At 37.9% G+C, this 15,057-nt stretch overlaps 1 protein-coding gene and 1 non-coding gene across 2 annotated transcripts in view; one reads left to right on the forward strand and one right to left on the reverse strand.

Annotated features, from left to right (window-relative positions):
* The first annotated feature begins 5,864 nt into the window (after nucleotides 1–5,864).
* LOC123954750 lies at nucleotides 5,865–5,971 on the forward strand. The gene has a single exon (XR_006821127.1). It is a non-coding gene; the product is annotated as a U6 spliceosomal RNA (small nuclear RNA).
* Nucleotides 5,972–6,122: 151 nt separating this feature from the next.
* Nucleotides 6,123–15,057, reverse strand: part of B4GALT6 (beta-1,4-galactosyltransferase 6) — a 68,434-nt gene continuing 59,499 nt past the window's right edge. Inside the window, exons 6-9 of the mRNA XM_046025806.1 lie at nucleotides 13,601–13,788; nucleotides 10,551–10,673; nucleotides 10,171–10,272; nucleotides 6,123–9,667 (exon numbers count right to left, since the gene is read on the reverse strand). Of these exons, the coding sequence (XP_045881762.1) occupies nucleotides 9,520–9,667; nucleotides 10,171–10,272; nucleotides 10,551–10,673; nucleotides 13,601–13,788 (561 nt within the window). The 3' untranslated portion in view covers nucleotides 6,123–9,519. The remainder of the gene's footprint in view (nucleotides 9,668–10,170; nucleotides 10,273–10,550; nucleotides 10,674–13,600; nucleotides 13,789–15,057) is intronic.

A 15,057-nucleotide genomic window follows, 5' to 3' on the forward strand; every position in this document is an offset into this window, starting at 1 on the left:
GTGGAGGCCATCATCTTTCCGTATAGGGCACTTTACCTCTGTGGTAATAAAACATTCTTAACTTTGAGGTCCTCGGAGGCTCGCATGTAGTAGTAAGAAATGGCACAGAGATCCCTATACCCTCTCCCTAGTCCTAGTCTCAACTACTGTACTGACCCACAGTCAAGATACAGAATATTTCCTGATCTTTCTTTATAGGGGAATTTCTGGGAATTGAACAAGATGGGGTAAATGCATTCCATTAGCTTCTCCCACTAATCACCAAACAATGAACCCCCACCAGAAGACTGAAATGTGAAGTAAAGAAGGCAAACTCCCAGGGGACGTGGGGACTTGATGAGAAACAACCCAGGTGTGAGTTCTGGGAGGTTTTATTCTTGTGCCCTCAGTATCAGCTAGAGATGTCTGCAGCCCAGAAATGCTGATGGCAGACCCCACCCCCCTTCCCCCAAACAAAGCCTGTTCTCTGCAGCTCAAGAGCCTAGAAAGGCACAGGTCATCACCTTTCCAACATACCTGTCTATTCTCCAGAAGGCACTCCAGAAAAGCCAGGGCCCTCTCCACCCACAACTGGCAACCTTGTCCCCTCCACTCCCCACCCCCACCTTCTGCATGGTAGAGGTGATGCTCTCCCTCGCAGAGCCTGTGGATGCAACTCTTTGGGAACTCCTTGCTTCTATATGATCTGTCCAAGCCTTTGCCCATTTTTCTACTGAGTTTCCAAGTCGTTTACAAAATATTTATTTATTTATTTATTTATTTATTTTTTTAAAAAGATTTTATTTATTTATTTGACAGACAAAGATCACAAGTAGGCAGAGAGGCAGGCAGAGAGAGAGGAGGAAGCAGGCTCCCTGACAAGCAGAGAGCCCGATGTGGGGCTCGATCCCAGGACCCTGAGATCATGACCTGAGCCGAAGGCAGAGGCTTTAACCCACTGAGCCACCCAGGTGCCCCTATTTATTTATTTTTAAAGATTTTATTTGACACACAAAGATCACAAGAGGCAGAGAGGCAGGCAGAGAGAGAGGAAGAGGCAGGCAGAGAGAGAGGAAGAAGCAGGCTCCCTGCTGAGCAGAGAGCCCAATGCAGGGCTCGATCCCAGGACCCTGGGATCCTGACCTGAGCCGAAGGCAGTGGCTTTAACCCACTGAGCCACCCAGGTGCCCCTACAGATATTTAGAGGCAAAGTGGTGGCCCCTGTGAGAAGCTCTTCGCAAGCATATTTCCCTTGCTTGGCTGTGGCCTACTAGGGGGAAGTAACTGCCTTATTCACTCTCACACCCTCAGCACAGCAGTGCCTGACACAGTGGGTGCTTAATAAATGTGGGGATATATTGGGGTTGGAGAGACCACAAACAAGGCTGCCAGAAGTTGCCAGACAGGTTAAAAGACTGGTTAATTACCCTATGCCAAATGATGTTTATACAAGGTCAAGGGATAAGAGAATAATGAAGGGGAAATTTGGTTACCATGGTGACCCTGTTCTGCCCCAACAAAAGCACTCACAGGATTTCATAAAGACTCCAGGAAAACAAATTGCCGCCATGATTTTCTCCTGATTCTAACAACAGTGGTGGTGGAAGTGAAGAAAGAAAAACAGGTGAAGAAAGGGAGGAGGGGGAGGGATAATCGTGTAAAATAAAGTCCTTGGAAATCAACTAAGTACATTTTTAAAAATGCCTCAGATGGAAATTATGTTCCACAGGTAAATTAACACCTTCTCTCTGGTATTAAGTCAAACAGGTGTTTCCAGCAACTGCTCTGGTTCGTTCTTCAACACAGTAATGTCTTGTGACATTTATTTTACAGGAAGGATGACTTTCACTTTCCAGGGTTAATTTAATAAAAATTTTAGCAGTGAATTCTTCACTATTCTATTTCTTTTTACACTAATACATAATAATTTTTAAAGATATTTATACTCTACCTCTGAAATTAATAATATGTTTATTAACTTAAGTAAAATTTGAAAAAATAAATATTTATTTATTATTTGAGAGAGAAAGAGTCGGGGGAGGGGCAAAGGGAGAGGGAGAGAATCTCAAGCAGACTCCCTGCTGAGCATGGAGTCCAACGATGTGGGACTCAATCTCACGACCATGAGATCAAGACCTGAGCCAAAATCAAGAGTCGGGTGCTTATCCAACTGTGCTACCCAGATGCCCCTACATTAATTTTCTAAGCTTAGTAAATACTTTAAAATTCTAAAAATATGTTGAGTAAAAAGATGGGCCTGGCTCCCTATTCAGATAGATTTATTAGTGGGTTGGAACAGCTTGCTGATGGCACTTAGCAGTCCTAATTAAGGCAACGATCCTGCTGGACACAGCTCTGAGTAGGTATGACACATGGAGTCATAGTGCGGTAATGTAGAATGCTATGGAGTGTTCTGCCCTAACAGAGGGGAAACAGTGTTGCCCTGACAGGATGGTTCATTCACTGAGTGGTCTGCAGGAGGCCTGGTATACAAAACCAAGTGGCATCAACCACTGCCCTCGAAGAGCTAACAGTCTGTGAGAGAAGAAGAAAACATATAAACAAATTTAATAGCCCAAGACATGCTTTAATATTGTAGTACTGCAGGGACAAGAGTGCGAGGGAGGGAGTGGCCAATTTTACTTGGGTTGGCCAGAGATGGCTTCCAGAAGAGCTTGAGTTTTTCTTTTCTCTCTCTCTTTTTTTTTATTTAAAGCAGGCCCCAAAACCAGCGTGGAGTCCAATCCGGGGCTTGGACTCCCAGCCCTGAGATCAAGACCCAAGCCAAAATCATGAGTGGGACACCCAACTGAGTGACTTCCCAAGAGCTTGAGTCTTAAGAGATAGGTTGGAGACCCTTTGGTGGATGAGGGTAGAAAAGGCAGAGGCAAGCAGAAGCCAGATCATTAAAGCTCTGCTCTGAGAAGCAGAAATATTTGGACCTTTCTCTGTGGGCAATGGAGAGCCACTGAAAGATTTAAAGTAAGGTAGTATTTCAAAAGACACAATTTTGTATGTCAATATGGAAGATAGATTCAAGGTACCTACTTTTTTTTTTAAGATTTTACTTATTTGACAGCGAGAGAGGGCACACAAGCAGGGGGAGTGCATGGAGAAGCAGGCTTCCCGCTGCGCAGGGAGCCCAATGTAGGGTTCAATCTCAGGACCCTGGGATCATGACCTGAGCTGAAGGCAGATGCTTAAGGACCGAGCCATCCAGGTGCCCCTGGAAGATAGATTCAAAACAGAAGTCATGGGGCGCCTGGGTGGCTCAGTGGGTTAGAGCCTCCCCCTCTCTCTGTGCCTGCCTCTCTGCCTACTTGTGATTTCTGTCTGTCAAATGAATAAAATCTTAAAAACAAACAAACAAAAACAGAATTCATACCTTTGTAGTAAGACAAGACAGGGAGGATCCAACAGTTGTTGAAGAAACAAAAGACCCTACAGATTGAAGAGGACTTCAGAGGTGGAGCTAACGCTGATTGTCCGGAGGAGATAAAGGGAGAGTGACTCACAGATATGGCCTTGAGTTATGAAGTGGATGGTAAAGCAAGAGGAAGACTACATTTTGAAGGTGAATATGATAAATTCAGCCTAGGACATGCTGGGTTTTAAGTTTCTGCGAACAAGCAGGTTGACATGACCCGTAAGTTGATAATGTGGGTCAGTAGCTAAGAATTCTAAGCTGGACATTTGGCTTGAGAGCCTTTTGCATGTATTTGGGAACACCATGAGGTTAAAGTTCTGCAAGTATAAGGGATCATCTTCTATGTGGCTATTTACATTTACCTAAGATTTGACAAAATGAAAAATCCAGTTCCTGGCTCACACCAGCCACATTGCAAGTGCTCAACACCCACATGTGGCTAGAAGGTTCCATACTAGATAGCACAGTCCCAGAACATTTCCAGCACTGGACAGTGTTAGCCAGTGATCCCAGAAATTAAGTTACTGATCAGAGGAGAACAGAGAAAGAATGGCAAGCAGAGGAAGAAGGGTCTTCCGTGGAAAATGGGAAAAAAATAGATGAAAAAGCCAAGCCCAAAAGCCAAGGTAGGAGAGAAAAAGCAGTAGAAGCCCACATGGCATTTAATTTTTTCAGTCACAAAACTGAGAGAAGCTACAAGTTACTGGACACCTTCCATAAGCAAAGTATTGTAATCGGTGCTTTCCACGCTGTCTACCTAAAATCACACAAGCCTCTGAGCAAACGGAGCCTGATTCCCACTTGCTGCATTTCTCCTCACGACTCTTACTGCTAAAATTTTGTTTTGCATCTTTGCCAATTTTACTAATTGTTTACATGCATTATCATGTATAGATAGGGTAATCACTAACTTCATTTCCAAAAAGAGTCAAAGAATGCAGTATAATTTTTAAAATATGATCTAAGATAATTTGCATGAAAGAAAAGCTTGTCACCCTCAAGTTGAAAACTGACTTAATTATAAGCCAAGTTTTTGCTCAGCGTGTCAGGTGCTGCGCTCATTTCTCTGTTAGGATCGGCTTATTTAAGTTCTTCAGCAATCCTTGGGTAGTTCCTATCATCCTCAAACATAAGATCAGGAAACTAAAATTCACAGAAGTTTAAAATTTTGCTAAAATGTCACAGTGAACAATGGGTAGGGCCTCTAAATTCAAACTCAGGTCAGTCTGATTCCAGAGTCCTTGCTTATAACCACTGCCTTCCCACACAGTCCTATTAAAAGTTCACTGTAAATCCTCAAGATTCATTGTAGACAAACAGTGACCTCCATCCTTCTGATGCATAGGGTTTAAAGAAACATTCTTTGCCTTGGGAAAAGCTTCTCCTACAAAGATGCTCAAGTGGCCTAATATTGCTTTAGTAAAATATAAAACCAACATTTGCAGAAGACACAATTGAGCACTTCATTTCATAGTGTGTAGGTTTTTAGGTTGTTCCCATGTCTGTTTTATCCACAAAAGACAATAAATTCCATGAGTGTAGGTAATGTCTGATAGTTCTTAGAGATCAAAGACTTCAACTGATGGAGTTAGGAGGATAAAATTAGCAACAAAATTCAGGTCCACCAAAATACGTTACAGAAATGTGTTGAGAAAGATACAAGTTTTATTTTTACAACCTATATATTTTTCTTTTAATTATAGTATAATTTTCAGTGATATAGCACTGTGTTCTCTGAAGTCATTTAAATTAAGAGCAATATAGTAATATGCTCCTCAAGAAGAACCTTCTCTAAATAAAACAATCTGGGTCCAGAATATCTCCACAACCTTAAATCCATGTGTTTAATATAGGACAAAAAATACTGATATAAGATCATTCAACTGAGTTGGCATGTTTCATCAGAGGACACATTAGTACCATAGGTAGGAACCTGGTCCAGACTAAGCCAACTCAATTTTACGGCTCTGTATGATTTAAATGACTAAATGATTATGATTTCACAATTGGTTTTATTTGTGATATACAGTGTCAATATCTCTATAGCTCACACTATGCATGAAAATTAATAGTAATTCATTACACAAATAATTTAAGTTGACAAAAAGTCATGATTTCACATTCCAGGCCCAGATACCAATCTAGTCTCTAGATATTATCTGCCTTAAAGATCTTCAATACTACTTGATTCCTAGAAAACAAGAAGGGCACTAAGGACAACACACTAGCTTAGTTTACTCAAGTTGTGTAGGCAGAAGAAATGTTAAAAACAACTCCTTAAGTATTCTTCTTGGTACAGTAGATCACTAATTGTATGATGAAAAATATTTAAATTTTGAGATCACTAAATGTATTTAAAACTGCTGCAAAGACAAACACAATGGTCGCTTTATGCTTCTATTGCCATCTTGTGCAACCAAGGTATTCATGAGCAGTTCTCCTCAAAATTAGGAAAACAGTGCTCGCTTCGGCAGCACATATACTAAAATTGGAACGATACAGAGAAGATTAGCATGGCCCCTGTGCAAGGATGACACACAAATTCGTGAAGCGTTCCATATTTTTGTGCTATGGTGAGTGCTGTGAAGTGTATAAACCTGGCGATTCACAGACCTGTACCCCTGGGGATAAAAATACATTATATGTTTATAGAAAAAATAAGAAATAAAAAAAATACAAAAATTAAAAAAAAATTAGGAAAACACACACAATAAAAAACCCAGGTAAGCCCCCAAAAGTTCCTGAGCGAAAATAATTAACAGTGTCACATGGAGTCTTTAGAACATTATATTTCATAAAAGACAATGATAAAAAAGTACAAACATTTCCATGAGAAGCAAAAAAAAAAAAAAAATGAGAGTACAAGAAATTACTAGCATTTATTTCAGTGCATTTATGTAGAAGCCTTTCAGATCTAATAAATAAAATAATCTTAAGTACACTTCCTCCTTCTGATAAACAATACTATGGTCATTTTAGATCTCTCAATTGGCATACTTGCAAATACAAGGCAACAAATCTAGAGTACTAATATTCGTCTGAAAAGTACAAAGAGAAATATAGCAGATACAAGCAGAGGCCAAACAAAATGACACAAAACCTGCTTTCGCTTGTAGGAAGCCTCCAAAAGAAGGACAGTATTGCATTGGTTATTTTCCCATTTTGTTTTAAAATGGATATCAATAGTTTGGCTGGAAAAGAAGTCTAGGCAAGTTTTTAACATGTAATTATGTATTTGGATAATACTGTAAATAAGTTTTCTGATTAAACACCTTTTCACAAAATACAAACAAATTTAAATGTAGATTTAAAAAAATACTCATGTCTACACTTTCCCTCTCTTTTCTACAAACAGGCTATTAATCATTACTTCTCTCTCGAGCTGACAGGCACTACATAACTTTTCCAGTTAGTGCCATAGGGACCTCATGATAGCCCCATGTCCACATATATGTTTCATGACTTTGAACCTAAGAAATACAACAGGCAAGTTATCAGAGGATGTCTTCATAATTTTAGAAAGGTTTCAACTTGCTTGATTTGATTTGTTCAGAAATACAGTACTTTTTCTGTTGGCGTACCTCACATTGCACTTCATACAGGGTCGGCAATCAATACACGTTCCCAAAGAAATCCACCAAACATGACAATAAAAGAAATTTCCATTTGCAATGTATTTGTTAAATTTTATGCAATAGACTTATTTTCATAAAATGAAGATAACTGAGCAAAATTCTCTATCACCCTTCCAGAATCATATAAAAGTCATTCTTTATAGGCAAAAATCAATTTTAGGTGTGCACATAAAACCAAAACAAAACAAAGAGGATAAAAGCAAAAAACAAACTAATGAGATGATTTTCACAGGATGACATACGTATTCAAAACTGAAAAGAGCAAAATAACATGGCTCACTCATAAAACAAAAATGGCTATTAGACTTAATCCAAGAAAATAAGGCAGATACTAGTAGAACTGAGTTCTCCTAAAACTGTAAAATGTGTATCAAAATGAGAATTCCAAAATGTGGGCCACTCCACATTAAAAAGCAAAAAATATGTTTTACGAGTAAGACTCAGAAACAGCCCTAATTTTCCCCACAGTTAAAATATGTAAGTATTAAAAAAATATTTAAATATTATTGGGTTAATTATGCTCCTATGCCCCTACTATCTTGTTAGTGATCACAAATGTTAACATTCCCAACCGACTTTCATTTCACCAAATTAAAAAAACTGCATTGGCTATGAGACCAAAACGAACAGACACACAAATTCAGAACAGATTTTTTTACTTTTCAGAGTTTGATTTTTTGTGATTTTGAGGACCACTAAAAAAATGGAAGATAAATATTTTGGACATATTGCTAGAGAAATAAATATGGAAAATTCTGTTTGTATCATAAGGGAGAGTGATCAGTTTTTTCAAAGTATAAGAATTTCAATTATGTTATGATTTGGTTTGTGGTCATTTGTATTACTAATACTGCCATAAAAGATGATATTTCAAAATTAAACTTAAACCTGAGATAAATAACCATATTTCTGTTTTGGCGAACAATCTACGAGGCAAATATTATCCCAACATCCCTCATAGATAGATTTCAATTGTTCATTGTTTTTGAAGATTCACTTTATGGATACATAATTTTTTTGTTTTAAATTTGTGAAAATATCAAGATATTTTCTAGAATCTTTGGTTACCTATAGTTGATAATTTTCAAAATAAGGATGCTGTTTGGTTTTGTCATGAAAACTTCATCCAAATTTAAGATCAAGTAATATACTGGATGTCAGGTAGTGTTCTCAGAGAAGTGTCCTAGAACATCAATCCATTTAAATAACTGATTATATATTTTAATATAATTCTATTAAATCATTTAAGTGAGGCAATTTTAAGAATACCAGGAATGTAATTTCTTAAACGTGAAAAAAATATATAGTTCTAATAAAACTGGTTGACATTAAAGATTCCCTTCAAAAACTTGAAATTCTATGAGTCTGAGAATTAAACTTAAAATTTGTTTTTATCTACTAAGCATTTATCTTCATAAAAATAGAACATTTAATTTCTTATCTAATATTATAATTCATTTGTATAAGTACTACTGGGTTTTCCATAGCTCATTCTTTTAAAAAATTGTTTTGATTTTTTTTTAAATGAAAATTGTTTTTTGGCTTTTCTGAACTAGAAATAATAAAAGTGCTGTTCACTATGAATTTAAAAAAAAAAATACAGTGTACAAACACACACTACCTCAGGAGGATTTTTTGAGGCACAAAATCCCTGACAATTACACCAAAGATACATGAAAGACAGCTAACATAAAGAGGTCCTTTATATCATGTTAACATCACAACGTTTAAGATTTTCTTGGTAATACTCATGCAATGTGCATAAACAATATGGTTGTGATTTAGCAAAATCTGATGGGATTGCAAGCAAGGAAAAAAACAGGTAATTCTGGTAGGAAGAAAAGTGGTCTAGGTACTTTCTTCTTACCTTTAAAACCCTAGGAAAGTTGTGACTTCTTCCACACAAAAGGCTGAAGGTCTAAAGCTCAAAACTAGTGTAACAGTTTACTGTAGTAGTTGGCTGTCAATTATTGACAGTTCCTTCATTTCACACAAGGGTTAACCTTTGTTTAGTGACATAAATTTGCATTGTTTTCTTCCATGCAAATAAAAAATGTCTATAAAAGTCCAATAAAGGCATAACCAATTACATGCAAAACTGCAACACATCTTCTTTTTCAACAATTTGAACACGTTAATTTACATCACATATATACAAAACATGTTTAAACAGAAATAAAGCATTCTCTTGAATTAAATTATATATTTTAGTATAAAAATTTTCTTTGTAGGGAGCTCTCTTAATTTCCAGATTTCAGCAAGGGTCTTGGGTATCTGCAGTGCTCGCTGTGGGGTGTGTCTCAGAGAAGAGGATGGGTGATGGTTTCTAATCTCACACTGTAAACACTGAGGGCTGCTGGCTCTCCTTCTCATCACAGCAGGGCACCAGGACACACCCACTCACTGACCTCCAGTAAGAGCAGGCTCCCAGTTGATGATCCAGCACTGCAGTCTGTCTTGCCAAGAGAGCTGTTTCCTTTAATAGTCTTCAATGGGAGCTAACTCTGGCATGAGGTTTACAGATATATTTGTATACAACCTGTCAACCAGTATTTTTGGCGTATATATTAAATTGTTCAACCCATCGATGTACTGACGCTCTTTTGAATATCTTAGCAATTTATACCTATGGTGTTAGAGAAAAAAATGAAAAATAGCAGCAACACGTTCAAAAAGAAAAACTGACAACAAGTATGGTCAGGGTCATTCTTATAATTAAAGCATTTAAAGCTTTTTCAATTTTTACTTTTTATACATTATTAAAGATCTTTTAAACCATTACCTAAATTATCATTTTTACTAGTTTTAAAAAGCCTCCTGAAAAAATTATTTTGCACACTTACAACTCAGACATCCTTAAGAAATAAAATGTTTTATGAAATAATACATCTTATGTTAAGGAAACACTTTTTATATAAATAGTTAACTGGACTCTTTAATATAACATAAATATATACGTATCTCTCCTCGAAACAAGCACAAAAGTATTTTACTTCTATAAAAGAAAATAAGATCAACAGAAAATTCTCTCCCAAAGATTTTTTTGAGGCTCTGCAATGTTTTTTAACAAATTTTTCCTACATCAAAAAATTCTGAAACCTTTTTATCTGAAGGTGATATTAAACTTACCGTCCTAAAAACTGGACTTCGCCTCGATGGTGATGAGGAATAGACTTGTATTTTCCCAAGTCTCCCTCTGGCCTTGTTACATTGTATCCAGCATAGTGAACTCTACAAAACATGTAAATAAAATATAAAGGAATAAATTGTGATATAAAAATTGATGACTTAAATTTAACTTGAAATGCAGAAAAATGCTGTCATTAGAATGGTCAATAATTTCAGAAGGCACTCTTAATGAAGAAAGGCAGAAACACAAAGCAGGATTTAAAAACCTCAAAAATTTTCCATCCCCCAAAATCCTTTCTTGGAATAGCAAGGTGCAATGTAACTAACAGAAGCGGAATTTATACAAATTCTATTATTAAGCAGCTTGTACCTCAACATACCTATTCCAAAGGTCATCATCTTCTCCTCCCCATCCCCAGAAGGCATTAGGAAAACCATTGATCTTTCTAAATTGTTCCACTGTCAGTCCACTTACACCACCAAAAAACTCTTTATATGGAAGACTAAAAAGAAAGCAGAATACAGCATTCTAAAAATGAAATCAAAACAGTTCGCCAACTGAAATCAAGTGTTCAGTCTTATATGTGCCTTGCAAAATATATTCTTATTTTCCATATAAACAATTGTGCAAATTAAATCATATTCTGAGAAATATAAAGTACACCAAGAAAGTAAACATTTTCACAGTCTAGCAAAACATCTAAATGTGTTAGGTAAAACACTTGTGGTAAATGAAATTTAATACTCAATATTGTTATTTTGTAAGATTCAAAACCCAGTATTCAAAAATTGGTAAGACTTCAATACCAAAGCAAACTTGATTAAATACATCAATAGTTGTCAATGCAATGTTAGATGCTGTTAAGCAAATAAAGTATTCTAAATCAATTGAACTTAATTATAAATGTATCATTTATTATATAGACAGACCAGGATAAAAATAAATTAGTAATTACAACTCTAGCATTTAATTTTGAAATGACTAGCTGCCTGTTCCTATAATAATCACACACCTGTTTGGTATAATACCATAATATTCACAGATACTTACAAATATATTATTTTTAATGTACTAATATTTAGGTAAATGACTTTTTGATTGAGATATAATAGACATATAACATTGTATTCATTTTAGGTGTATAACATAATGATTACACATACATATATACTATAAAATGATTACCACAATAAGTCTAGTTAATATCCATCACCATACATGGTTACAGAATTCTTTGTTTTCTTGTGATGAGAGCTTTTAAGACCTATTCTCTTAGCAACTTTCAAATATATAGAATATATAGCAGAGTATCATTAACTCTAATCCCCATGCTGGACATTACATCTCCAGTACTTACTTAACTTACAACTGAACTTTGTACCTTTTAACCCCCTTCAGCAGTCCCCCGCTCCACCGGCCAACCACTTCTGGCAACCACCAATCTGTCCTCTGTATCTATGAGCTTGTCTGTTTGTTTTAGATTCCACATATAAGTGAGGTCATACAGTATTTGTCTCTCTTGGAGAAATGACTACTACATTTTCAAATTTGGATTTAGTTTCCTTACCTTTCCCTAAACTCATACACCAAGGAATTTGGTAAACTAAGTTGTTTGTTTAGATATAGGTTGGTTTTCTGATCTCAAGGGAGCACCCCTAGACTGAGTTTTGAGTAAATTCCTGTGGCCCCCAACCATACTAATGGGAAGTGGTACAGCAGGACCCCTGCAGAGGTGAGGTCAATGTGGGGGGCCAGCAGGGAAAATCTGACCATGTGCAGCATCTGGAAACTGAGCTAAGGGAAATCCGGCTAGGACTATAGCAAAGCTGCCTCAGAGAAGGGGAGAGAGCAGATCTCATTGTTTTTGTGGGAGGACTGTCATCTCATCTCATTCTCTGTGGGAAGAAGTGCTGGGTGCCCATGGAGATCCAGTGTGAGAGAAGCAGCTCCTGCATGGACTCTTTGGGTGAGGAAGAAAGCAGTCTTGGCCCCAATGGCTAGAGGCGCCCAAGGACAATCACAGTGTCCCAGGAGATGGCACGAGGTTTACATCTGGGAAGTAAGAGTCCTGCTTATAGCATCAGCTGGGGGTCAGCAGGGCTGACGAGTATTCATGGCACTTGTCATGGCATGGGTTTCCCATGCCAGTTAGATTATCTTTCCCCAGGCTAGTGGTTTGGGAGAAACCCGAGAGCAATAGATAGGTAGATATGGATAAGTGCGTGTGTGTTTTCATTAACACGTATAAATTGGTAAAGCACATTAATTCCATTTATTGTTCTGTTTAAGTGCAAACAATCGATTGTACTATATCCAAAATGAAGAAAAATTAGGTAAAAGAAAGATATAATAAATAAACTAAAAAAGAAAGAGAGAGGAAAAAAAAGTATTCTTTTCCTGTTCTAGTGCTGATTCACCTGGTCATGTCCTTAACACTTTTTGCCTCCCTCCACCCTGTAGTCGGCCAGCAGGCGTAACTGTGAAGTAGGGAACATCTCCTCTGCTCCAGGCTTACAACTGAACTTTCTGTTCTGCTCTGTCTTCTCTCCACTTCCATCAACCAATGAAAACTGTGATGACTTGCATGCTTCAATGTCAACTTAAGTTACTGTCACAGCTCCACTGACTGTTTACATTTCAAGGAATGTGCAGTCAGAGAGCAGGAAAGGTCTGCCTCTTATTATTAAAGGCAAGACAAGAACCTATAACTTAGAAGACACACTACAGAGAAAGGGCCTTCTCCACACCATAACAAGTCACTGGAGAAGGGGAAGCAGAAAGGAGCCACCACAGGGGTTGCGTGGGTGGCTCAGTCGGTTAAACATCTGCCTTCGGCTCAGGTCATGATCCTAGGGTCCTGGGAACAAGGCGCTCATTGTGTTCCTTGCTCGGCCGGGAGCCTGCTCCTCCATCTCCTCCCCACTCGTGTTCCCTGTTTGCACTGTCACTATCTCTCTCTCCCAAAGGAACAAATAAAATCTGAAAAAAAAAAAAAAAAAAAAAAAAAGAAGGGAGCCACCGTGTGCTCCGTGCACCTACTCAGGGCAGGCCGAGGGTGTGTGGTCTCCTACAGTTCTAGGGTCGGACTCTACGACTCCAACCATCAAGAAAAGCAACATGCAGGGATAGAAGGAACGAACCAAGTCCTATCAATGGTATGTGGGGAACCCGAAGTTAAACCTACTTTTTGCCTGACATACATAGAGTCCAGGTTCTTCTTCCCATCTACCCACATGCACACCTCTGCGTGAAGAAGCGCCTAGATGGTGGGCGAGTGACTATCCCCGGCTCCCTGTGAAGACCAAGTGGAGTGTAAGATCCTCTCAGGCTTTTGAGCCCTCAGATCCAGGCACATTGAGAGAGCTACCCCTTCAGTGACACGATTTTTAAGTATACAGTCTGCTCTCAAGAGGAAGGCTTATTACTCACATATACATGTATTTATCCAGCTTCGCTGCAAAATGACGTGGCATTTCTCCACAGCCGTAATAGTTTCGGTCATTCTCGGGTAGATGATCCACATCATGGAAGATGACACAGTCCCAGACACTGTCTTTCATGGCCTCTTTGAAGCCCACGTTGAAGAGCATCGCACGGTTAAAAGGCTGTGTGCCAGTCTTCACAAAGGAAAACAGAAACATAGGCTTTGTTATCGGACTTTGCTCTATGGTTTTCTAACTTATTGAATCATGGTCAAATAATAAAAGTAAATACATCCAAATCAACTAGATAAAACAAGAAAACATGTCAGGATCTTCACATATGCTATTTAGATTTACTTACTACATTCTTTTGTACTTTGGTTACATATAAGAAAACACTGTCATCTAGTGCATTTACGGGACGTTTCTGTTTTACTTCAAATACCTCAGAATACAGATCACTCATGAACGGGAGAAAAAAATAAAACCATTAAAAGTAGTATAGGTTGTGGGGTGCCTGGGTGCCTCAGTTGTTAAGTGTCTGCCTTCGGCTCAGGTCATGATCCCGGAGTCCTGGGATCGAGCCCCACATCGGGCTCTCTGCTCCTCGGGGAGCCTGCTTCTCCCTCTCCCACTCCCCCTGCTTCTGTTCCCTTTCTTGCTGTGTCTCTCTCTGTCAAATAAATAAATAAAATCTTTAAAAGAATAATAATATAAGTTGTATTTTTTAGTGAAGCTTTCCATATGCGTCAAGGCTAAGAGAAGCATGAAGTTAACTGGGACAGGACAAAGAGTAGGCCTCTGCTTACAGAACAAGGCCAGTCAGAGCTAATTCTGTACTGTTAATTCTTACAATAAAGACACCAACATTTTGAGAGACATAAAGAAGTGAAACTTACTACACAAAACCCAACTTCCTTTATTACAACCATTTACCTTTATTATTAGGAAAAGTCTATTAAAGTACATGGGCAACAAACACTTCCTATTTTTATTATTCTTGCTTATGATACAGACCAAGAACACTTTAGGGACAAGAAGATGGGAACGTATTATACAGAACTCAACTTCCTACAGAATATTCACTTCCCTTTATTTACGAGGGAAATTATATGAAGGTGCACTGGCAATTAAATTGCTTCATTCTGTATCTGAAGGAAATTAAACAGCAACTACCCACGCTTTAGCAATATTTCTCAAAATCATTTCCAAACTAGAAAACAAAATAAGATGATGACAAAAGCAAATGAAATACACAGCACAGTCATCACCAGAAGGCTGCCACCAGAGGGAGAAACTAATTTCCAGTCACAAGACCTGCACGAAACTTTACTTTTACTTTTCACTTTACTTTTTACAGCTTCTTTCTTCACCATTGAAAAGGAGAATAAAAAGGAAAGGGAGTTAAGTTAAATTACAGGGTCACTACTGGCACATCAACATCAGTGTGAACAAATTCCTTTA

The sequence above is a fragment of the Meles meles genome, chromosome 12, assembly GCF_922984935.1.
Source record: "Meles meles chromosome 12, mMelMel3.1 paternal haplotype, whole genome shotgun sequence".
Taxonomy (NCBI): Eukaryota; Metazoa; Chordata; class Mammalia; order Carnivora; family Mustelidae; genus Meles; species Meles meles.